Raw genomic sequence first — 24,415 nt, forward strand, 5'->3', positions numbered from 1 at the left:
AGTTCATAATTATCTTTAAAACAAGAGAGACAAGACTTCATCTCAGGAACTCAGTCTTAAAGTATTATTCTGCTGCTTTTGCATCATAGTTCCTCATAATATTTTTTTCATATTTCAAGGTAGCTGGCTCTTCATTTTGAGTGATGTGGCGTTTTGAAACATCCTCCAGAAATGTATTCACCATTATTGTTCATTCTGATGTAAACATAAAAAATATTTTCCCAACCAAACTGTGAATAAAAACTATACTACTGCACATAAATGTCTTCCCTTTCATTGCTGACTTTATGCTGTGATTGTTTCAGCTCACGCAGTTCCTGTGCTGACACAGCCCTGTGGGCAGGATGACAGACTCACCTGAGCTGGTCAGTGAATGAATGTGGTCGTTCCCCAGCCAGAACTCTGACTGCTGGTTACCAAACCCTCGCTTGTAAGATGCCAAGTCTCTGTAAAAATCTACTGACCCATCCTTCCTTCTCTGGAATAACTGCAACCAGAAGACGTGGGGTAAGACCTTATTGGGGTATAAACCCAGTAAAAGAAATATGTACACTGAATCCTATGTATATTAGTTAAATTCTCCTCTCATTTATGATAATGAAATTGTCCTGCAAATACAGCTGATAATGGCAGAATAAAGCTGTTTTAAGCTGAAGTGCATGTCAATAGGACTAATTTGTACACTGAAAAGAAAACACAAGAAAGAATATAAAGGTGGTGAACACTGTGAAGATCTCATTTTTATGTGTTTTAACTCCTGAATGAGAGTATAAACATCCATAGCACTTACTAACATTTTGAAGATTTAATTTCCGTCAAAAACTGGGAAAGTTTCAAATGCCTGCCTTCTATGTGAGGTGCCTGAAAACAATTATCCTGAGTTCACTCACAAGTCAGCAGCTCTTGTGTTATTATTTCACAAGTGTTCTGTTCTGCAGACGGTAAAATAATCTGTACTTGGACCATACATTATGGTAGAGGAACATTTGGTAAATTTATTATTTTAAGTGAGGATATAGATTTAGATGGCTACTTTCCAGTCAAGTACTGGTTCACCGGAACTACAGCTCTTTAATTTGTTAAGGGAACTGATACCTATTAAACCAAGTAGAAGAAAAGTACCTTGAGGGCCTGGCAGGCCTTGTTCTCCCTTCATGCCTGGAGCTCCTGGAGCTCCAGGAGCACCTGGTATCCCTGGGTGTCCTGGGCAGCCCTGAAGGATGGTCAGTCTGTCCTTGTCAATCAGAGGTTACACCCTTCACCTCTGTAACAGGGAAGGACACAGCATTGCCAAGAACTGGAGGTGCTACAGGACTAGGGGAGACAGATTCATAGGTGTATATAAATATATATATATATTTTGCATTAATGAAGAGCTTCTTTCCATGAGCTTGAGGTACTTTGAAGTGGTTCATCAAAGGAATGCAACAGCTCCAATGGGATAAATGCAGTCTGTGACAATGAATGACTCGCAGCTGTCACAATAAATGAAGATACTTGAAAAGGTAGCTGAATGCCGAAAATATTTGAGAAGAATTTTCTGGTAAAATATGTTGTAGCTGTTTTGAATTCACGTCTACAACATGGAACACGACTTTGCCAAGAAGATCTGAATTACAGATCTGGAGGAACCAGCTTCACGTGATGCAAAACCTTTCTCTACTGCTATCTCAAGGACTAATGATTGAACCTTGTACTGTAGGCATGTGAATGATAAGGGTGATCAGATTAATTCAAGGACAGTTTACAACAATCAGACTACGTTTCAGTGTGATGTCAGTTGCTCAATCTTGGATCAATAGCTGAAAAGAATGTGCTCATGAAATACTCACCAAGCAATTTTGTTTCTGCCAAGGAGATATCACAATATACAAATAAAGGTTTCCAGCATCAACATGAGGTTTAATTTTTTTTTTTATAATTTGCCTTTTCTTATTTGAGTATATACTCATTTCCCATCTTGTTGTGTCAATTTAGGGAGATGAAGGATTAGCACTGGGATATGAGCTGAACAAGTTTTATTGGGAAAAGACCCATGTCAGTGCAGTGGAGCTTCAGCCCCATTAGACGTGTGAGAAACTACTTTCTCAACATGCATCATTCAGGAGCCTTCACAGAACACACACCGGCAGAAGAGAAACTGAAAATCCCAAGGCAGGAGAGAATGACGCACAACATATTGACTTCTGGCTTTTTGGTGCGAGGAAAAAGATAATCAGAGAGCTTTCTGCTCCATTACCCATGGTGAGACACAGGGAGAGGATGAAGCTAATTTCAGCAGCCCTTAGAAGAATCATTCTTGTGCTTGTTAAAATTCTGTTCCTGTCTTTGGTTACTTTCTCTTCTAGGTGATGCTTTCTTCCTCAGAACAGCTAAATTTCTATAATCCAATAGGGGGGTTATGTCATTTGTTCAAGGGGAGTCTTCCTTTCTGGGATAAACTTGATTAAATCAGAATCTCGAAACAGCTGGCACTAAAAAATCAAGACAGAATTTCCAGGATGACTGAAATTTACCAAAGACTAATAAAGATTCCACTCTTCTTAGAAAATAGATATTGTATTGAGTGATTTGACTGTAATAGAAGTTAACTTATTAACAAATTAACTTTGATTCTTGATTTAATTGCTCAGTAAGTGAACGTGTTTCCTAATGATTGTCTTTAATTTATTTTTTAGTTAAATCTCTTTCTTCTTCCCGTAACTGAAAGCAAACTCATATTAGGTCACTTTCGTCCATGGAACTACGATACTGATTAACTGGTTATTTTAGAAAAAAAGCTCTTACAATGTCATACTGGTACTAAGAGTTACCAGCTATCTCCTTGTCAGGTTTTGTTTCCCAAGGTGTTTGTGGAATCTGCAAATATTTTGTCAGAATTTGGGACACTTTCATTTTAAATTTCTTGCTAGAGTTTTGAAGAAGGGCTAAGATAGGTTCTAGTTTTCATGCACTGTTTGTGGTTTGATTACTGCTCTTACTTATTGGTACACTTACCTTTACACAATTTGAATCGAAGGCAAAAATTTTAGCCTCCCGTAAATAGACACGTTTCCATATGTAACATCTTGCTGGGTTTTGCAATACACCTGAGACACACCTGTGGTCTTTTAGATATAATTTTACTGCTGTGTCAGGATGCAGAAAGATGAAGGTTTGAGAGGAAGAGACAGAAAATCAGAGTCTGTAAGCGCACAAATCTAGATCCTTTAAAACTTTTTTATTCTTCTTCAAAACAGAACAAAAGGAAAATTAAATCAAAACAGTTTTACATGAGATAAGAAAGCCAGGAAGATGGAAAGACTTTCTAAAAACAAAACCGTTAAATAAGACAGAAGTAGAGACAGTTTGACAATGTCTTTGATCTTGATTGTTCGAGATGCAACCATTAGAACAAGTAGGCTACGTGCGCTCCTCTTGAGTGTAACCTTTTTTACATTCTTATGTACAGAGCTAGTGGCAGACTACAATCTGCCAAGACTCACTGTAGAGATAAAATGACTACTGTACTGTAGCACTATACTATACTGATAGAGAGGGAGAAAGAGCAGTGTGTGCAGAATTGTGTATGAATGGTGTTTTACATTTGTAGCCACTGCACATACTGTAAGTTGTGGGTGCAAGGTAAAATTGGAATTTTTCTGGTCATTTTTCTTGAAGTAAGGAATGGTGTACACCTGTGTGACAAGCCCCTGATAACTGAATACCTCTCATCGGGGCCTTATTTTCATATCACAATATTTATAGGAATAATGGGCACCTTTCCCAGTTGTCCAGTTGATTCCGTTGGCATAGCTTTCATGGTGCCCACCCAGATAGAGACCGTTAAGGTTGGAACCGTGGCACTTTCCATACCACCAGCCTCCCTTGTACATGCTGCTGCAGTTGCAGTCACAGCTGTCATTGTCACGGTCTTTGGTAGAAAAAGGCAGATTCTTATGTCCTGTTAGGGAATCACCTGTGGACAGAATATGGGGAGGTTTTCAGGGGACTGAAGAAACCTAAACAAACAAAAAGGCCCTAAAGAACTGTTTGTCTCTCACTAGCAAATGCTAATGATACAGTTTATACACTAGCATATTGCATAAATAAACTTACTTGTCCTTTAATATATTATCTTCCTTCTTATACTGTAGCTTGGTAATTGCTGAGTGATATTCTTCAGGCATATTTCTAAATATCACACTGTCCAGATTATTTTAAAGACAGCATCTTCCCTTTAAATTTAATAATCATCTTGAGGTTCATTGAGTACCGTTTCAGCAATAAGATGCCAACTAACATTTTTATTTTTATAAATTAGAAATTCGTAGCTTCAGACACAGAATATTAAATTGTATACCGAGTCTGAAAAATAAACACTTGAAAAATTATTCTATATATTCTGCCTTCTTCATTCAGAACTAGCAGAAAAAATTATCATAAAATATTTCAAAGCCCTTTTGCTTGAAGAGCAGGGTTGAGAATCTTTTCAAATTGTGTGAACATATTTAAAATTGATCATTTTTTAAAATACCTGCATAATTACACCCAAGGAATGTTTATAAAATAGCTGAATTTCTCAAAATTGAGTTTTAACTCTTATTTACAAGGAATTATTAGCATTTCACATCACTGAACAGAATTGGGAACATACCTGCATCACCGGCTTGAAATTCCCCAAGAAGAAGTTTGTAATTATCTGATTCTCCCAGAATTTTAAAAGACTGGAATTTTGCAAATGTTGCCACATTGTCGAAATCCTTTAAGTCTATTCTTAATTCGTAACTCCCTTAAAAATAAGACAAAGACAACATTTTAGAACTGCATCACAACTGTTGCACCCACATGAAGACCGCAAGGTGTGTTTCTGCAACATACTGTATAAGTTGTTACATCTGTTTAAGGTAATCTGAAGTATATCTATTAACTTGATTTTTAAACCTTTTTCATTATACAAAGCATAGGAGGTCTAAAATAGCACTCCTTTGAATCCTCAAGACTGACAGTTTATTATTTTTGTTTATTTTTTTTCGGAACATTTCAAGGTGACTGAAGTACAAGACCCGAGGCAGATTTGAACTAGTAAATCATAGGAAAGAAAAAAATTCAAAAACTAGCTGGAATTGATACCGAATACTGTTATCACTGTACCCAGAGTAGCTCTTCAGTTTCTGATTACACTCTGAAAGCAATCAGCAGATACCTAAAGTTAGCTTTGTATTACGGCCTTTTGTGCATAGCAAGACCATGAATTCTGAAATGAAGCACACCTTGTAATAACTCCAGTTCAATTATTTTCAAAATCTCACTCAGAGCAATGAGAGGCAAACAGGGGAGCCAAGCCATTGCGCACAGATGTCTGTAAGAGTGATCTGTGCAGAGGAGCGTAACTCCATTCCTGGAAGGATGCCGTGTCTGCAGGGCTGCATTCCAGCTCTGCTGTTAATGAGATAATTGTAATAGTAATTGGCTTAGTACTGTAGGAGCTGTTTCTGTCAGCTTTTTCCTGTTTTTATGGGGCATGCTTCTGAAAAATGTAGTGCGGTAAATCTCCTCTTCTTGCTGCACATGTCTGAGAAGAAAAGTCGCTAATTTTGTTTTGTTCAGCTGTCCAGTTGCCATCTTGACTGAGGGCCTTGGACTTGAAAAATAAAGGTTTAAAAATCATCACATTGTGAAATATAGAAATAAATAACACAGTCTTATTACTTGTAGAAGCATGCAGTAATGCTTAACAGCATGTTTTCAGAACCCAAATTCTTTAAAGGTTAAGGACTGGTTATTATGTAGTTACTGTATGTTTGTGTAACTTTAAACAAAACTGTATATCTGCAGTTTGCCCAAATTCTGCAGTTTTCCTGTTCTATGTCCTTTAATGTCGCTGCACTAATTGATAAGACAATATGAATGGACCTGTGTGCAGCAGTGACTATCTTCCCCCAGACATTTGACATTTTCTGACTGGACTTTGAGAACACTCTTCAGAAAATATAAATAAGTCCTGTGTTTTTCCATCCTTGAGCAGGTTTTAAAATGGAAAGCAAAAACAGTGCTGCATCATAATATTGCATTATTACAACACTGAATCTGCTATCTCTTACAATACATGTCAAAAGAGACATGTTTCCTGGTTTGAAAGTTCCGTACAAAAATTAAAAGTCTATAATAATTTAAAAATAATTATATTATTATGTAAAAATAAATTAATAAAGCAGAAGCATAGAGAAACATACGGTAAACAAAAAGCTAATATCCTTTTTGCATCCATGTCCTTCTGAGCTGATGGGGTCAGCTCTAGCTCATGCAGTTCCTGTGCTGACACAGCCCTGTGGCCAGGCTGGCAGACTCACCTGAGCTGGTCAGTGAATGAATGTGGTCGTTCCCTAGCCAGAACTCTGACTGCTGGTTACCAAACCCTCGCTTGTAAGAGGCCCAGTCTCTGAAAAAATCTACTGACCCATCCGTCCTCCTCTGGAATACCTGCAGACACAGCAATGTATCAGTGTAAAACAACATTTTGAAGGTAAAAACATTTTTGTTCTGACTTCATGTCAAGATAACATGTTACTCACAAGCCAGCCGCCCCCGTCAGTGTCCATGTCACAGAACACCCTGATGTCTTTGTCTCCCTCTGTCCTCACTGTGTACCAGCCGCTCATGTAGTTCCCCTGGTCCAGCAGCTCCTTACAGTTCCGAGCCCCTGGAAGAACGATGACATCACACAGGCAGCTGAACAGACACATGCCTCCCTTTACAATGCACGGTGTGAACTGTAGAAACACTGTGATCAGAGCACTTTCATCATTCAGGACACAAATACTTGAAATAGCTTGCTACAGAATTAGCAGAAATTATATCTTTATCAGTATGTGTATATAATAATACATGAATAAGTATATTCATACTTTGTGGAAGTTGGAGTTGGAGTTTTAAAAACAAATACATCCACAATATTTTTGTAATACTTAGTTTACAGTCACTCGTTGCAAACTACTACTGTTTGGTACTGTAGATACCATAATATACACTACAGCCAAAATATGTATTTTAATTTCATGGCTAATGTTTTTATGGACCTGATACATTAGCACACACACTAAGTAGGCTCTTAGTGTTTTTATCTGGGTTGGGTTTGTGTTTTAAATTCCTCTTCTAACTGGTAAAAAATGTATCTGAATTTTTCCACTGCACCTTATTTGTCAAAATCTCATTTTATGACACTTCACTAAACTTCACTCCCCTTTTCCCCATTCAGCATGTTGCTTTGTGCACAATTTCTTTAAGCTTTTCCAGAGCTATTATTCTTATCTCTCAGGATTTATTGGAATAATTCCATGCTCCTTGTGCATTACAATGTCTCTGTGTGTAAAAGACCACACCAATTAATCACACCAGCAAACACTAACATCTTTCTTTTTTGGAAAGAAACAGATGTCTGTAAAAGATCGTCATTGTACCTGTGTAACTTAAATCCCCTGGTTCTCCTTTCTGTCCTGAAAGAACAAATGACAAATCTATAAATTGTGTGCAGTAACAGAAGATTTATTAATACTACCATTGTTCTCTGGTCTACCGTCTTCTGGTGTTCTTCCTCTCCAAGCAGTTACTGACCTAAACCAGCAATTGGCTTATTTAATCAAGCCATTGGAACATTGACCAAAAACCCTGGAAAACAAGGCTGTATTACTCCTCTCTCCTTGGGATACTTTGGGGCAGAACGTGATTTTAAGTTTTCTTTTGCTATGTGCAATGCATTTTTCCAATTTCCTGGGACTGATCCAGCTGAATGAGAAACTAATACTTGGTTTTTCTGATGTAAGAAAAAGTTGTAATTTAATTAGTTTCTAACAGCAGCTGGAAGATGAAAGGTGCATGACATACTTGAGACTACGAAGCCAAAATGAACACCATCTCCTCACCATCCGATCCAAAAAAAACTACTACCTCTCCCTCTCTTTCAAACCAAAGAATAAGCAAGTTGGTTCAATGTAACTGTACTGGTACAGTGTCTTGACTATGATTGTATTGCTGTTTTGTTCTTTATTTGATCTAGCAGCTCTAGTACTGGTAAGGATGACTTGATAACCTAAAATATTGCCGCTGATAATATATATACTATACACTGACAAGAGTATATTAAAGACTTTGCTCAGTCTTGGTTATAGGACACATCTGTACATAGGGCCATGTGTGAAAATACCCATCTGATCACTGAGAAAAGCCAGTGATGGGATATATGCTGGGATGCACAGTTTAAAGTAAATTGCTAGATCAGGTTTCAGAAGTATTAGGTCTCACAAAATAATATATATAATTAAAAATATTTTAATTATTTGCCATTAAAATTCTACATTTTGAAACCTTTAACAACTTCATGTGTTGCATCATAAACTGATAAACTGATGCTGTCTGCTCATATTTTCAAAGAAGCGGGATAAGATGAATTGCACTAAAAGTATATACAGTACATCCATTAATTTCATTTTAAAAGTTTAACATAAACAGGAGTATGATCTGCATAATCTGTTTAAAAGAAGCTACTACTGCTGAGATTCCCCACAAGTCCTGTCACACACCCCCTTTCTGTTCTAATGGCTTTAAAAAGTTGGAGAGATTTCTATTTTGGTTGTTTCTGGCTCCCTACCTCAGCATTAAAATCGCATTTCCTGATATTTACCTTTGGCTCCATCTGGACCCAGTTTGCCGTATGCTCCTGGTTCTCCTTTCATACCTGTAAAGTTGAAATACAGCTGAAAGGAAGACTTCTATTTTTAAAAATCTAGAATGTGGAGAGTCATTACAACTGTTTTAGTGGGTGAATGGATGGGGTTTGGACATAATAACTGTTGAACTTCAATTCCAACTCTAAAAATGACTTAATTGGATGACCAATATTGCATCAATGATATGCCAGAACCTCTACCCTTTAACCTTTACAAGATCAAAAATTGTCTTCAATGTCTGAATGCAAGAGCTGATCTTAAGATAAATGGAGGCACCTAATTTACTTTAATCATGAGCAAGTAATAAACCCACCCACCTTTGTCACAGATGGTAATAAATACTAAAGAAAAAAGTTGAAGTTACAGACAGTTCTTACATTTAGTTATATGGGAGAGAACAAACTCAATTCATTGCATGCCTTCTGGGGAGAAGTCAGAACAGCTGGGAATTACAGTACCTTGAGGGCCTGGCAGGCCTTGTTCTCCCTTCATGCCTGGAGCTCCAGGAGCACCTGGTATCCCTGGGTGTCCTGGGCAGCCCTGAAGGATGGTCAGTCTGTCCTTGTCATTCAGGCCCACAACCTTCACCTCTGTAACACAGAAGAGCGCAAATCTGCCTTCTTGAACACTGGGCAAGAGGACCAAAGGAGGTAGTTTAAGGTGTGGAATAAAATCCCTCTTCACACTGCTGAAGAAAACTAATGATGACGTTTTTGTGCTGCGGACCTTAAAAATCATTGAAGAATCTTTTACAGCAATCGAAATATTGTAGTGAAGTCAGTCATTCTCGAAAAAAGAGCTTCTAATAAATTGTGAGGCATATGTTTCTGTTTCTATAAGGCTGTCTAAAACATACTGACCACACAGAAAACAGGAGTTTTATACTTCATTACAGTAACCAGATGCTGAATCAACATCAGCATTTCTTTTTTGGTCAGATTGTGGGTTTAAACTTTGTTAAGTTTAAACAAATGTGACAAAAGTTGCTTTTTTCTTTTTTCAGCTCTTATTTGTTACATCCTTTGTGTGTGTTAATACTTATGTTTCAAATGTTTGCAGTGCAACAATTCCCAAGGTGTGAGCACAGGGAAAGGTGGTGAAGATGTTATGCCAGTGTCACACCAGTGCCGAGTATCCATGTTTCACTAGAGTTCTCCACAAGGTAATTCCCATTCTCACAGGATCCATACAAGTTTTTAGCTTTAAGTTTTAGAATACTTTTCCCTTTTGCTACAATTGGTAGTTATAGTGTCAAATGAAAATCTAGGCATTCATAGATGTTATGAACACAATATAGAACACAACAGGCAAGGTATTAAATAACAGGAAATTGCAACTTTTTATAGAGACAAAGATCTTCAGTGAGCTATGAAGTACCGAAACTTTTCAAAATATTTCTTTTCCAAAATTAACAGAAGCAAAAGCAAATGAAATCATTGGGAGCTTTCAAAATGTTGAATGAAAAGTTCTGTCCTTTCCTTTTCAGAACACCGATCAGTCGTTAGCTCTCATAATTATTAAATTTGAGACACTCGATGCGATTAAAAAGGAGTTCTGAAATGTATTTCAGAAATGGTATTGTACTTAAAGTGTATAGTATACAGGATAAGAATGGCAAAAGCAGAAGTCTCAGTTTTTGTGTAAAGACATAAGTCTTTCTTGGGCCATGTTGGACTAGATGTTAAGGCATTGGACTTACCTGGACAGGTGCTTTCTGTGCCAGCTACCACAGTAAGAAACAGTGAGAGAATGAGGGTGGATTCCAAATCCTTTTGGCAAATCATTCTGCAGCTGATTAAAGACACTATCCTCTTAACGCCAGCCTCCTCTGTCACGCTGATGCGATTTTCTTGCGAGCAGGCGTATTTATTCACCACAGTAGCTCAGCCTCCTTTCCCGTGATTTAATTGGTGCTCAAGAGAGGTGGTGACAGGTGTAGCAGTGCATGTGGGTGGTAATAGTAATGAAATACAGTAAAATAGGAATGAATAGTAGGAAGTTATTTACAGAAAAAGTCATGGGAGTCCAAAACTAGCTACACTATCAGGTTGTTGAAACAGATAGCTCTGGTATACCACAAGAAAAGCCTTGAAAACACTTCAGATCAATAAACTATCAGCCACTAAATGAACTATATAAGCCAAACAACTTGTTCTTATTTGAGGACATTCTTATGGACTAAAGATTAAGACTAGAGACTTGCCATGATAATTATCTTTCGCCCATAACTGCTAGCAAAACTAAATATATTTCAGTACCTAAAATGAGATCACTCACCAGATTTCCTTCAATTTTTAGTTTCTTTAAAAGAGAAAATTCTGACAAGTTAGAACAAAGCAAGCTTAATTGGTTGTTTAATACATTTAAACATTATGGAGTTTTGAGAGGAGGCTAAACCCTAGACTCCCAGATATCTGCCTATGTAAAAACATCACACTTTTTATTTATTCGGTTGTTTTGTTTTATTTTCTCATCCCTCTGTGTTGAGGGGTGAAATTTTCACCCTTGCACCAGCTCCCTGGCTCATTCTTCATTGGAAAGGGTGGGGAGTTCTCATTCATATGGACAGAATGGTCTGTTGCTCTCTTCTGACAGTAATAATGCTTATGCATACATGTGTGTGTACACATACACACATAATTGTATAGTATCATTTTAGAAATTACAGGTGTTTTTTATCACCTACTTGCTAGTTTGCCAGTTTGCCTAATATTGTTCCAGATCTCAGTCTAACCAACTCACACACAATGTCTGTAGAGATTGTGTGCTAACAGGCCAGTTGTGTCTTTGCTTCAGTCATGATGTCCATCTGAGGATGGGCAGAACTAATACTGTCAGCCCTGTTGGCTCCCAGACAGCGAGAGGAAACATTGTGACCTGCAAGAGTATCTAACTTGCTTGTGGGGTACAATATGGCCACTTCAGTAAGTGTCTGGGGCTGTGCTTTGCCGTGAGACTGTCAGGGTGTAGGACTCAACATTCAGAGGATGAAATGTTGCTCTTCAGAACTGTTTCATGCAGGCACCACTGGTTTAAAGAAACTGACCTGATAACTAGGCATTACACATTTTTGTGTATATTAACAAATAGAGAGAAGACAAGATTTCTGGGTTCATCTGATTTACACACGGTAGGGGAGGATGTTTGTGTGAAGGTAAATGTTCTTGGGGATTTCAGTAGTCGGGTACCTGAAGATTTGGTTTAAAACTTTTAAAAGCAAAATGTTTGTGGTATACTGAGCTTTTTTTCCTTTTGAGAGCTGTGAGTTGTAGCTCTCTTGGAAGTACAGAGGTGGATGCTGGGTCAGATGACTGATGAGAGCTGACACTGGTGAAAATGTGGGAAACAGGCCAGTGTTAATTATCGGGGGACCTGTCCACATGTTGTTGACTTTGCTTGTTCCCGTAACATTGCTGCCAGAGTACAAATACTGCGCAAGCCTCTTGTTTAGACTGCAATCGTGGGAAGGAAAAAGGTTCAGTCTTAAGTTACTGGACTGCTGACAGATCAGGGTCCTGAAAAGAGGACAAGAAAGTTGCCCCCATTTTTATTCAGGAACCAGACCCCCTTTAACACCACAACACTTGTAGCGTGCAGATCGTTGATGACAATGGCTAAATTAAGACAGGAATGCTCCTTTTCTGATTATAAGCATATGGATAGTGGCTTGTTAAAATAGTGCCTGTAGTAGAAGCAATCAATAATAATTATTGGACGACTGTATTTATTTTAAAGAAATATACAGTATAATGTCTACTCTTGAATTAAAATACAAAACAATAATGGAAATATTTCCTTCTTAGGAATACATTGCTGATGGGTCTGTTTCAATCTAAGTTTAACATAAAACATCCAAAATGCAATATTTATCACAGATTTGGAGAAGAACATGCATTAACAATCAGCAAAAAACATCCATTTCCGACGATTGATAAAAAGAGCTAATTTGCTTGCAGTAGTCTTCTAACTAATTTAATACATTGTAATAACTTTTCCAAAGCTGTAAAGTCTGGTTATGTTGGACAAAATATTTTAGTAAGGTTTATACAATATTGCTGGAAGTACATGGTTTGGTTAAGTCACACATTCAGACACAGTGTAGTAGTCACGAAAGCTTCAGATATTTACATTATGTTTACATTTAAAAGGATGATTTCAGAAGACATGGGGATTTTGTTATACAATTTTTTCTATTTAAATCACCATGGAACACAGTTTAAGGAAAGGGAAAGGGCCTGTTTTATACAGACCAGGATATTGTCCTCCATGTTTTGGCGCTGTACTTTGTGTGAGACCAAATGAGTCTCAGTCTTTGAATCAAAACCCAAGATTCCAGCATCACAGACCCTTGAGAATGGAACAGCTTTCTCTCTGTGCTGCACACTGCCTCGCTATTTCAACGAGGTCTTATTTTCATAGCACAATACTTATAGGAATAATTGTGACCTTTCCCAGAATACCAATTAACTCCATTGGCGTAACTTTCATGGTGCCCACCCAGATAGAGACCGTTAAGGTTGGAACTGTGGCACTTTCCATACCACCAGCCTCCCTTGTACATGCTGCTGCAGTTGCAGTCACAGATGTCGTTGTCACGGTCTTTTGCAGAAAAGGAAAGATTATTATGACCTGATAGGGAATCACCTGTGAACAGAATTTAAAGAAACAATGGTGAAGACATGGGGATGTTCCCTAATTCGCTCCGTTATAATGTAAACAGCATAATTCGCTTTCCTTTACTCCTCCAGAAAGAAAGAAAAAATCACTCTGATTACAGAGCCTTCCTGGACTCTAAATACTGTAAAATAAAAGTTTAGTAAACGTTATTGAAGGTTTTACTTTAAATAGAAAATAAAACCTTAACTTAAAAATTGTATTAACTTTAAAAGTATTGTACTATTCTAAATTGGTTGAAAAACAAACAAAACATTTGTAGTATGAACAATTTGCCATCAGATCACTGAAAAATGTTTTTGTACTTTTTCAAAATCCAGGGCAAAGACGAGTCAAAACTAAAGTTATATAAGTTATTAAGAATGAAACAAACTAAATGTGCCATCCTCTGACACATGAATAACCTCTTAACATGTTAATAAACTGAGTGAACACAACAGGAATCTTACCAGCACTTCCATCCTGAAATCCACCCAGAATCAATCGGTAATTCTCAGCTTCCCCCAGAATCTTAAAAGGCAGGTATTTTGCAAAAGTGGAGGCATTGTCAAAGTCCTTTAAATCTATCCTTATTTCATAATTCCCTTCAAAACAGAACAGACAACACTACATGTCAGAAGCAGTCGCAAATGTGTCCTGTTGCTTTCATAGAAGTTTATGGTTGTAGTTTCCCGGTTGTTTTCCAGATGACACACTGGGGTTCTGGGTTCAATTCTAGACCTGGGGGGCTATCTGTGTGGAGTGTGTATGCTTGCCCTGTGTTTACATGGGTTTCCACCCGCTGCTCCAGTTTCCTCCCACAGTCCAAAACCATACTGTAAGTTTGATTGTCTTTTAGGAAAATTGGCCCTGGTGTGAGTGTCTGTGTGCCTGCCCTGTGCTGGACTGGTGTCGTGTCCAGGGTGTATCTTGCCTTGCGTTCAATGCTTGCTAAGCTCCAGTTCCCCCATAACCCTGAACTGGAAGAAGCGGTTAGAAGCTGGATAGATGGTTGTCTTCTGAAATCATAAGAAAGTGAATGCAGGGGAGGAACATCAATGTTGAACACTTTAATTGGCTACACAGTGTATGCATATTTACTGTATATGTATGTGCAACATTGCTATGTTTCCCTGTGCCACTTCCTCTCATTTTGTTTCTTTAAAAGATAGTGAGGTGTACAAAAAGATGAAAAAAAATCTTTACACGAAATAATTGTTGGGAAACAAATGGAAAAGAGCAATTCATATAGAATAAACATGCGCTGTGTATTGTACTTGACATTCTCGACCTTGGGATACTCAAAATATTCTACATTGTTCCATCAGTCAGGTCTGAAATATCTGTGCAAGAAATGATTATGGCATAATACCAAAGTGAACTTGGTCTGAGAATGTGGCTCTGTGCCTTGTAGGCTCTCATAATCAAGAGAGACAGACAAGAGACAAGAACAGCTAAGGAAACAATTCCAGTAAGAGCAAGAAAAGAAATGGCCTCTAGAGATGAAAATTGCACAGTTAGGGTAGCATTAAAAATTTAATGTTTCATCCATTCTGAATTTAACAATGGTACTGGTGATTCAGGGGACAGAAAGGGGTTCTTAGCAGATAATATACATTATTAATAATGAAAAATAAAAATGTCCATTCAACATTATTTTATTTGGACCAGGATTACTTCTTTGGCAAAATATCAGGTATAGAAAGGAAATCACATACTGTAGGTCCTTATTAAAAATGTCAAATAAATACTAAAATATTTTTATTTGTAAAGCAGATTAATAAATTTCTGATTTACAGATACAACTGTAAAGAAAGATGTTAAAGTTAAAAAGGTTGCAGATTTGGGTGAAGAAAAACGAGTTGTCTTCTTAAAATAAAATATTCAGTTTTGTGTTTTGTTTTGCCTTTGTGCAGTGATTATGTTCATGCAGTTCCTGTGCTGACCCAGCCCTGTGGCCAGGCTGGCAGACTCACCTGAGCTGGTCAGTGAATGAATGTGGTCATTCCCCAGCCAGAACTCTGACTGCTGGTTACCAAACCCTCGCTTGTAAGAGGCCCAGTCTCTGTAAAAATCTAAAGTTCCATCCACCCTCCTCTGGAATACCTGAAAAAGGAAGATTCGAGGAAGAAAAAAGAAATCTATGTGATGCACTAAAATGATATGCAGTAAGTACTGTACATGCATTATATACTGTACAGCAGTTTTAGCTTGAAGCAATTTATTTGTTTATACTCTGGCTATTCCTAATATGGTGACAGTTGCTTTGGAAGAGTGAAACATGATCTATACATGGATAGAAAAAAGCCTAGTTAACCTTCTGTTATGAAACAAAATGTCAAACACCTTCTCTGTTTTCCTAAATGCTACATAAAGTTCTGCTTTCTCCATTATGCCCCAGAAAGGCAATATTTATAGTTTCCCTCACAAGCCAGCCGCCTCCGTCTGTCTCCATGTCACAGAACACCCTGATGTCTTTGTCTCCCTCTGTCCTCACTGTGTACCAGCCACTGATGTAGTTCCCCTGGTCCAGCAGCTCCTTACAGTTCCGAGCCCCTGGAAGAACGATGACATCATGCTGGCAGCTGCCGAACCACCTCCTCATTCACTACTATGCAGTATGTGCAAGACAAATACTGTAGCTGAATTGCTTTGAAATATACTAAAGTATCTTAATAATAGTTTGCCAGAGTATTTGTGCAGAAACAACATTTTACGCTTGAGGTAATTCGTGAAAACTACATTGTTGTAACACTGTAGCTTATTAGTATGTTTTTTTAAGTCAAACAATGTCACCTGTACTTGTAACTATGAATATACTGTAATAGACAACATTGCGTTCCCACATAGAATATAGTTAATTCAATTGTTCCCCCTTGTGCTATATTAGCTACAAAGAATTTAATAAAAGTTATCATGGCAAATTTGGGAGCTTCCTATTTTTTTTCCTGAGCATTTAGGCAACATTTGAGCAGTAGTGGACCTAGGATCTATTTAAATAGAGCTTTTTTATTTCTGAATACTTTTTCTGAAAAGCAAAATACATGTGTATCCAGAGTTTGAATGGATTAAATTGATTTTCTTTACATCCAACTTGCATAAAGTTAGCTATCATGCAAATAAACCTATGAAATCATTTTTTTTCCTGCAAGTGAGTGTGCTGGACCTTATAATCATTGTACCTGTGCTTCTCTGATCCCCTGGTTCTCCTTTCTGTCCTGTAAAAAGATAAACACATCTGTAACTAATTTTTGCTGGCAAGTATAGATTTATCAGTACTTTTTGTGATTTTTCAGGCCCGATGCTAAAAACAAACTTGTGTATCCTGTACTGGTGAGTTGCTCCACAGCAAGAATAAAGGAAAAGGTAATAGCTCTCTCTTCCTGCTGTTTAATGTCTTACCTCCTTATAAGTGTAAAACATTTTCTTCCCCTTAAGTAGCTTAATCTTCTTTATTTGATAACTTCTTTTGTAACAAAAACAAAGTAAACATCCCATAAAGTTCACTTAAAATAATCAGGGAAGGAGTGTCTGACCACATATAGGCAAATTAACTATCTAAAAGGTTTTGTGTTTTCTTTCCCTATTTGTTATCTTTTTTTTTCCTTTTCAAAACTCTCATCTTTCAAAGATGTCATTGTGCTAGGCTGTATGATATGTGTTTAAATGAAATATTGACTGCTCTGCACATGATCAATGTTACAGACTCTTGTCTTGCAGATCATTTGTTTCCAGCTATTTCACCCTACAATGAGCAAATTGCTGAGCATCACCTAGAGAGCAGGCATTGTATAGTATTGGAAACGTACCTTTGGATCCAATAGGGCCGATCTTTCCAAAAGCTCCTGGTTCACCTTTCACACCTGAAATGTAAAATACAATTGAGACAAAGAGCCCAGTAGCGTCAGACCAGTGGGCACTGATAAGAGTAAACCATGCTAATCAGGAATTAATAGTTTGAGTCCAGGCTGTCAGCCATTTTTGCTTGCAAAACTTGTGAAGAAAGCAAAAGACAATAGGAGAATATGAAGGACTCAAAAAATTTTTTTGAAGGGCCTTTTTAATTTTGAAGCATATTACTCCAATTACTAAACTACTGATGTGTGTGATCTCCATATCTTTAAGCAGTGAATAGCTTTAAGTCTTTCAAAGCCTATGACTGATCACGACTACAAAAATGGCAGCTTTGGTTTAGAGAATTCTAGTTAATATTGAAATGTGGGGGGAATCTACTTTGAAATCACATACTTATTAGTTAGATGCTGGATCAATGCAGTTCTTACCTTGAGGGCCTGGCAGGCCTTGTTCTCCCTTCATGCCTGGAGCTCCAGGAGTACCTGGTATCCCTGGGTGTCCTGGGCAGCCCTGAAGGATGGTCAGTCTGTCCTTGTCATTCAGGCCAATAACCTTCACCTCTGTAACACAGAAGAGCTCAACTTCACTAGGAAATCATGAGGAGGACAAGGATTAGAGGAGACAGATTAAAGCAGTGGGACAAACCCATTTTGTGTTGATGAAAAATTGGCTGTTATGAACATAAAATGGCTCATTAAAGGACTGTAACAGTCCCACTGGGACAGATAATAATGATAATAATATCACTTTATTAACCCTTTATAATTTCTTGCATTAGGAACTTGTCTTTTTGCATACCCCAGCTTGCTCTCCATGAGACACACAGACAGGGAGAGAAGCCTGGGGTCAGAGCACAGGTTCAGCCATTATACAGCACCCCTGGAACAATTGGGGTTAAGAGCCTTGCTCAGGGGCCCAACAGAGTAGGATTCCTCTGCCACCTGCAGGACTTGAACCAGCAACCTTCTAGCCACAGGTACAGAGCCTTAGCCACTGCTCCACCCCAAAACAGGCTTGTCCCTGGGTGGGCTCGAACCACCAACCTTTTAGTTAACAACCAAACACGCTAACCGATTGCGCCACAGAGACGCGCGAGATGTTAAAGTCTGTAACAATGAATCAACCACTGTAAGTATTGGTGTAAAGACTGAATGTTTAATGCTTAAAACAGTCGAGAAGAATTCATTGGTAAAATGAGATGTGGATAGTTGAACCAAGCTTTTGAAATAGTCTGTCGGTTCATCACAGCAAAACAATCTTCCATCTACTTCAGGTTTAACATTTCATTGTTAACTAGATTAAGTAAGATTCTTATTTCTAGGGTTCAAAAGTGAAACAATCAAAAAACACCTGATCTAAGGCATGCTTTGAAAAAGTCTTCTGATTCTTGCCCTTTTCCATAGTCTTTCATTTGTCATTCTCATATATGGTGTGTTTATCAATGTCACAATTGTTATTTCTTAATTTTATTTTTGATGTCTGATGGAATCTCATTTCCACCACATTCCTACTACACTTTATACAATCAAACTAAAGATATATTTTCATTATAGGTTTTCATTAATTGTAGCACAAACAACAACAGGTAATAATATCTAATAATGCACAGTGTAGAATATCATAATAAAAAATGTACAATAGTTTTTACATAAAAATACAAATCATCTTAATCTGTCTTACTTACCTGGACAGGTGTTCTCTGCACCAGAGACCACAGTGAAACACAAGGAGAGAACAAAGATGGTTTTACGAGCCTTTTGGAGAATCATCCTTCTGACAGTCAAGATTTTGTCCTCGCTCTATCTCCTCTGTCAGGGTGATATCATCTTGCGATGGACAGCTGTATTTATATAGTCCAGTAGTCCAGCCTCCTGCTCAACAGCAGTTTAACTGTTGTTACGGAGGAAGGCGGGAGTTGTGTGTTTGTGTTGCTTTACTCTGTTCAGTGGGTTGCTTTCATTCACGCTAAATCACTTAAGGAAAAGTGGTAAAAAATAAGGTCTTGGATTTACCAAAATGGTACTCTTCTCCTGACCACAAGTTTTATAATTCATGTAAGCTAATAATTTTGCAGCAACTGCATAACTGTTGGCTGTTGGGTTTGCTGTTAACCCACAGAAGAGTCAGTCCCTGCTAGGAGGCCAAAGTGTCTTGAGATTTGAGAAGCTACCACGTGGCTCAAATGCAGTCAAGAGAGCGGCAATAATGTAGAAGGGAGAATGTGATGTAAGTGAGAGTTCTTAGTTGTCTCCTCCTCAGCTGTTTCAGTTGTTGTTAATACAAAAGACGATTCTCATGATGCCTTGACTTATCTGTTTTAGAACTTGGTGAACCATTGAATTTCCTTCTTATTTAGAGTCACTGTTTAGTTTTCAGTCTTCATATCCAGATTGAGGAGAGTCATTCCCACCTCACAGCCTCAGCTTCTGTAGGGTCTTTTTCAAGATTAGGTGTGGCAGCTATCCTAGAATGGGCACAGTATACAAGCAGCCAAAAGAGTTATTTTGTGTTCAAATGCCAGCTGTGCCACATTAATTTCTAGGGGGAAAATTATCAGTTATTATACCCTATTATCAGTAAACCTGGATTTTTTGTGAGTCTGCTAGGCTATAGGGCTCCTCCAGCACTGTGAGGGGAATATTTTAGCTCTTAACAAACAAGGAAGGTCAGAGGAAACACATTTAAAGAAAAAGAAACCTGCGGCCAAGAATGTGAATGGCTGTTTGTATTGTATCTACAGCAACAGTTGTTACCTAATCTACGTAAAGAAACGTGTGGTTTCGGTACAACATGCAACAGCAATATCAAGGTAAACATTGCTGGCATGTTTATTAGAAGCAATCTGAACATTTTGTTTTTTAGAAAAACAGTAATGTTCTGGGAAATTCAACCTTTGTCCTTTTGAGAGCTGTAAATTATAGGTCTCTTGGAAGGACAGAGGTGGAAGCTGGTTCCAGAGGTCAGTTGACTGATGAGAGCTGAGACTGGTGCAAATGTGGGAAACAGGCCAGTGTTAATTACCAGGGGACCTGTCCACATGTTGTTGATTTTGCTTGTTCCCGTAAAGTTGCTCCCAGAGTACAAATACTATGCAAGTCTCTTGATTAAACTGCAATCATGGGAAGAAAAAAGGTTATGTGCTCAGTCTGAACTGCTGACAGATCATGGTCCTGACAAGAGGACAAGAAAGCTCCCTCCACATCTCCCTGTTGAGCAGGAATCAGATCCCCTTTTCTGTCACAGCGCTGGTGACACTACAGAGTGCTGCTGACCATGGTCCCTGCTGCCTCCACAAGCTTGTCTGTCTGGTGTCTGTCTCCTTTTTGTAAAAAGGAATGGTAATTAATTATCCTTAATTAATGATTTAACCACCTTACAATTTCAATAATTTATTTGGATGTGTTCTGTATACAAATCTGTAATGCAAACAACTTGGTGAAATATTGTTATTACATGAGCATGTAAGCCAAACGGCATGGTTAAAAAATGTATTAGATGAGAATGAGCCACACCTTCTGTCGGGATAGGCTCTTTGTGGAACCCCTCTCCTCTGGGATAATTAAGATGCTTAGGATAAATAATCTGAATGAAATTGATTTCAGACTGTGTCTAGGCTCCAGGCTAGAAGGAGATAGAGTGCATGGTCCAGAGGCCAGTGTTCACTTGCAATGGGTTGGGCTGGTTTACAGGCCTCCGGGGGTCAGTGAACTAGGAATGCTTGAGCCAATATAGCTTAGACTGAACTGAGGGGAGTTGTGGGTGCTGAATATCTGTTTGGTAGATTTTGTCAGGTTCAACGGGGTTGAAATCCACTCCTGAGGAGCAAAATTGGCCAGTAGAACCAGGTCTGTCTGGAGGTGTTAGTACCTGGAAAAAATTAGCATTACTTTGCAAGGTAGCAGAGTATCTTCTCTCCACAACTGAGAGAGGAGGCTAGATGACATAGGTTCAGAGTCCTGAGTACACCCTGTGCTTTATCTATCACACAATTAGATTGAGGAATGAGACAGAAAAACTGTCTGGGACATAAGCGTTGGTAACAGAGAGGTGTCCTGGCCAAACAGGATCAGTCAGGATAGTTAGTGATGAGATAAGTTGATGTTTGTTACTGAAGAGTAAGAGTGAAAACTTGCAGAAGTGATTTCAGTGAAGGTTTAGTGAAGCTCGTGTTGTGTGGAGTTTATTGGGTTAAATGCTTTAGTACAGTTGGGTGTGTAAAAATGAATAGTGTCAAGTGAATTAAGAATTAGGTGACAAAGAGTTAATAAGATCGTGTTTTTTTGCCGTGTGACTAATGAAGAGCTAATGAGAAGATGGAATATGACCAACTAAAGAATGTCTCAGAAAGAAGAGGACTGTGCAGTCTTAGAGACCATAAAATAAAATTAAAAGGCCAGTGAAAATGCAAAAAACAAAACAAAAGTTGTATGCTTCTAGTGAAGGATTTTTGATAGTGTATGTGATATCCATTTTAACTTCAACTGTAAAATATTTCCTGAATCACTTGTTGGACACTTTAGTCAGTCAACTTGAATAATAATGCCAGGATGCAACGAGATGGTCTTTCTCTATTGAACAGATGTAATGTGTTGATTTACTGGTTTGGTAAATCATTGGTTTTGGTTTCTTTGGGTCAATTGCAGTGAATTGCGATGATCATCCCCTGCTTCACTTTCTATTGCAATGAGTGGTGTGTCCAGAAAAGAGCTATATATGTGTAAGGAATTATTCTTTATATAATAGTATGGCAATCGGTACCCCCCTTCTATCTGTTTCCCTTTATTAAAACAGGAAGCAATCCATAGTCTTTCTTTTTCCCCTCCTCTGTGTCCAGTCCAGAGCAAGTCTGCTTTCCCTCTGCCCTCCCATTTTACTGTACCTGCTCAGTTACAGGCACGCCCGCTTGATTGACAAGGGCAATTAAACTGACAATGAGCCTGTACTGTAAGTCGTCTCTACTCTGTCTTTCCTAATGCCGCCGCTGCCAAAAAGTGGTTTGTAGTAATGGGCTTAGGTTACAGTTACTGTATGTGTATGAAATACGACAAAGGTAAACCTTGCACACTTTCAATATTTATCTCAATATATATCTCAGAACTTTATATAGCATACTATAGGCTCCACGTGCACACAGTAAGAAGGTGTAATATTGATGGCACCCTTCTTTAAAATTAGAACATGAGAGAGAAGTTGGTCAAGTGTATTGTGGTTGAAATCCAATTTTAGTTTAATTTTACAATAAATTTCACACCGACAGACGCTTATATCATCATGATATTTCAGTAAGAAGTTGCTACTACATTCTGAACTTTTATCCTGCTTAGTATTATGCTAAATTGCTTAGTCTATTAGAGTTGTCCTTAGTCCTGTACTTCAGATTCCTCTAGAGGACAGCAGCTGTTATTTTGGGTTCTCTGAAACTGAGAACATTTTTTAGACGTTTATTGCAATTGGTATTAAACTAACATACAGATCTGCGTACTAATTATGGGATGATCCTTAGAGCACTGCAATTAAAGCAATTGTTGACCACATCAGCAAACATAACTCAATCTTATACAATATGACCTACGTCTCATGATCTAATTATAAAAAAGTGTCATCATAATAATACACCTAATAATGATACATGTAAAACCTGTAACATGTGATAGAGAGCTCTGAGATACAGACTGAGATAATTATTCTGTGGATGGAAGTGAACTGAAATCTAGGTAAATACACAAGGGAGGTGACTCTTAATGTGTCTAATCACATCTGGTGCCACTTAAGTCAATGTGTTGTGATAGGACTACACATGGTGGTTCAGCGGGGATATGGGGGAACAGGGGCACTGTAGGTAGAATGTTATTTTATGTACAATAGTTAAGTTTAAGGGTATATTAAAGGAATCATAGACTGCAGTTGAGGCTCCAGCAACTTAATTTATGCCAGATCAGGGTCATTATCGAAACTGCAGCGACCCAGCTCCGAACAGTCAAGATCCAAAAACATACAGTAAATTAAAAAACACTCTCAGATTAAATCCAACCAATGTAGCGTTTTCCGTGGATGAACATGTACATGTAGCCTGCCATAAGAATTATAATTCGTGTTCATTTAAGCCTATTTTCACAGTACTGTGCTGTATCATTTCTAAATGAAAATTAAAGACACTGTGATATGCCACAAGATCAAATTCAAACCCATAGCAGCTGTACTCATTTCATGGAACATTAAAATTAATAGCATATCACTTAAGTAGTTACCCTGCCCTTATTTGGAGTATTTAGCTTACATATTTTAAAACCTAACATTAAATTACCACGAGCCTTCAGCAATATACGACAAAGTATATACGGTCACATTATTATACAGGTCAGTACAATAATTCTGAATTGGAGCCTCCTTCAGTTTGCACTTGGTTGAACAACAGCTTGCTCCTTATTACCCTACCAAAAACGGGATCAGTTAGTCTCTGTCACACCCTCTACATCTAGAGGGCGCTCCTACTCTGTCCTGTTGCTAGTTCCCCTGTGCTTTCTTTGTCCTTTGTGTGGGGCTATATATTTCCGGTTCACCCTTTGTTCCTTGCTCAGCATTGAGGGTTCGGATGTCGAGACCCACCTAGCACCATGTCGCCTCCTCCGCGGCCTGAGGGCATAGGTTTCTACCCGACACCATCTGACCTCCTGAGCCCGGGCTAACCTCCGTGTTGCCCCCCTTTGCTGCTACACATAGGGTCTTTATCGCTCTCCTGGCCATTCCACGGCATGCCTTTCCGACATCAGTGACAGCCTCAATCTTTGTTCCTCAGGTTTTCAAGAAATTATGCATAGATAGTACATTACTAGCTGGTATTCAGCTTAGTAAGCAGCTTCAACGCATTACTAAGTCAGTACATAAATGAGGGCAGTTTTATAGTGTGGAAATACATTCAGAACATAGATCACTTCTTCACCCAGAGTGTTGTGTAAGTGTGGAACAAGCTACTCAATCATGTTGAAGTTGATAACCTGGGTTCTTAAAGAATCAGATGGATGAGCTATGGTACTTTGGTTATTTAGGTAATAACTACTAAATGGATTGAAAATCCTTCTCACTTGTAACTGTTCTTGTATCTTTGTAGTTATGTCTGATTTAATCAATCTTATTAACTTAACTTCCTGACATAATATTTAAGTACTTCTGATTTTGTGTGTGTAATATTAAAGCACAGAAAA

At 38.2% G+C, this 24,415-nt stretch overlaps 2 protein-coding genes and 1 non-coding gene across 3 annotated transcripts; all 3 read right to left on the minus strand.

Moving 5' to 3' along the window:
- Positions 1 to 3,201: 3,201 nt before the first annotated feature.
- On the minus strand, positions 3,202 to 10,561 carry LOC148652575 (ficolin-1-like). Its single transcript, XM_088599478.1, has 8 exons — positions 10,405 to 10,561; positions 9,164 to 9,295; positions 8,660 to 8,713; positions 7,440 to 7,475; positions 6,555 to 6,682; positions 6,333 to 6,462; positions 4,637 to 4,771; positions 3,202 to 3,958 (listed from the first exon to the last, which is right to left on the minus strand). Exons 1-8 carry the CDS (start codon positions 10,487 to 10,489, stop codon positions 3,711 to 3,713), a joined length of 948 nt encoding a protein of 315 aa, XP_088455604.1. The 5' UTR covers positions 10,490 to 10,561; the 3' UTR covers positions 3,202 to 3,710.
- Positions 10,562 to 12,412: 1,851 nt separating this feature from the next.
- Positions 12,413 to 19,039, minus strand: LOC148652576 (ficolin-1-like). Its single transcript, XM_088599476.1, has 8 exons — positions 18,898 to 19,039; positions 17,642 to 17,773; positions 17,168 to 17,221; positions 16,541 to 16,576; positions 15,787 to 15,914; positions 15,335 to 15,464; positions 13,829 to 13,963; positions 12,413 to 13,349 (listed from the first exon to the last, which is right to left on the minus strand). Exons 1-8 carry the CDS (start codon positions 18,980 to 18,982, stop codon positions 13,102 to 13,104), a joined length of 948 nt encoding a protein of 315 aa, XP_088455602.1. The 5' UTR covers positions 18,983 to 19,039; the 3' UTR covers positions 12,413 to 13,101.
- trnan-guu (transfer RNA asparagine (anticodon GUU)) lies at positions 18,229 to 18,302 on the minus strand. Its single transcript has one exon. It is a non-coding gene; the product is annotated as a tRNA-Asn (tRNA).
- Positions 19,040 to 24,415: the final 5,376 nt, after the last annotated feature.

Source organism: Lepisosteus platostomus, chromosome 11, assembly GCF_059453375.1.
Source record: "Lepisosteus platostomus isolate fLepPlt1 chromosome 11, fLepPlt1.hap1, whole genome shotgun sequence".
NCBI classification, from domain to species: domain Eukaryota; kingdom Metazoa; phylum Chordata; class Actinopteri; order Semionotiformes; family Lepisosteidae; genus Lepisosteus; species Lepisosteus platostomus.

Bases quoted from the DNA above. Each gene is read 5' to 3' on its own strand.
- LOC148652575 (XM_088599478.1), bottom strand. From the start codon at position 10,489: ATGATTTGCCAAAAGGATTTGGAATCCACCCTCATTCTCTCACTGTTT. The intron at 6,463-6,554 runs GTGAGTAACATG...CTGTGTCTGCAG, and splicing joins CTGACGGGGGCGGCTGGCTT to GTATTCCAGAGGAGGACGGA. The intron at 3,959-4,636 runs GTATGTTCCCAA...TTCTGTCCACAG, and splicing joins ATTTCAAGCCGGTGATGCAG to GTGATTCCCTAACAGGACAT.
- LOC148652576 (XM_088599476.1), bottom strand. From the start codon at position 18,982: ATGATTCTCCAAAAGGCTCGTAAAACCATCTTTGTTCTCTCCTTGTGT. The intron at 16,577-17,167 runs GTACGTTTCCAA...ATCTTTTTACAG, and splicing joins CGGCCCTATTGGATCCAAAG to GACAGAAAGGAGAACCAGGG. The intron at 13,964-15,334 runs GTGAGTCTGCCA...TCTGTTTTGAAG, and splicing joins TCATTCACTGACCAGCTCAG to GGAATTATGAAATAAGGATA.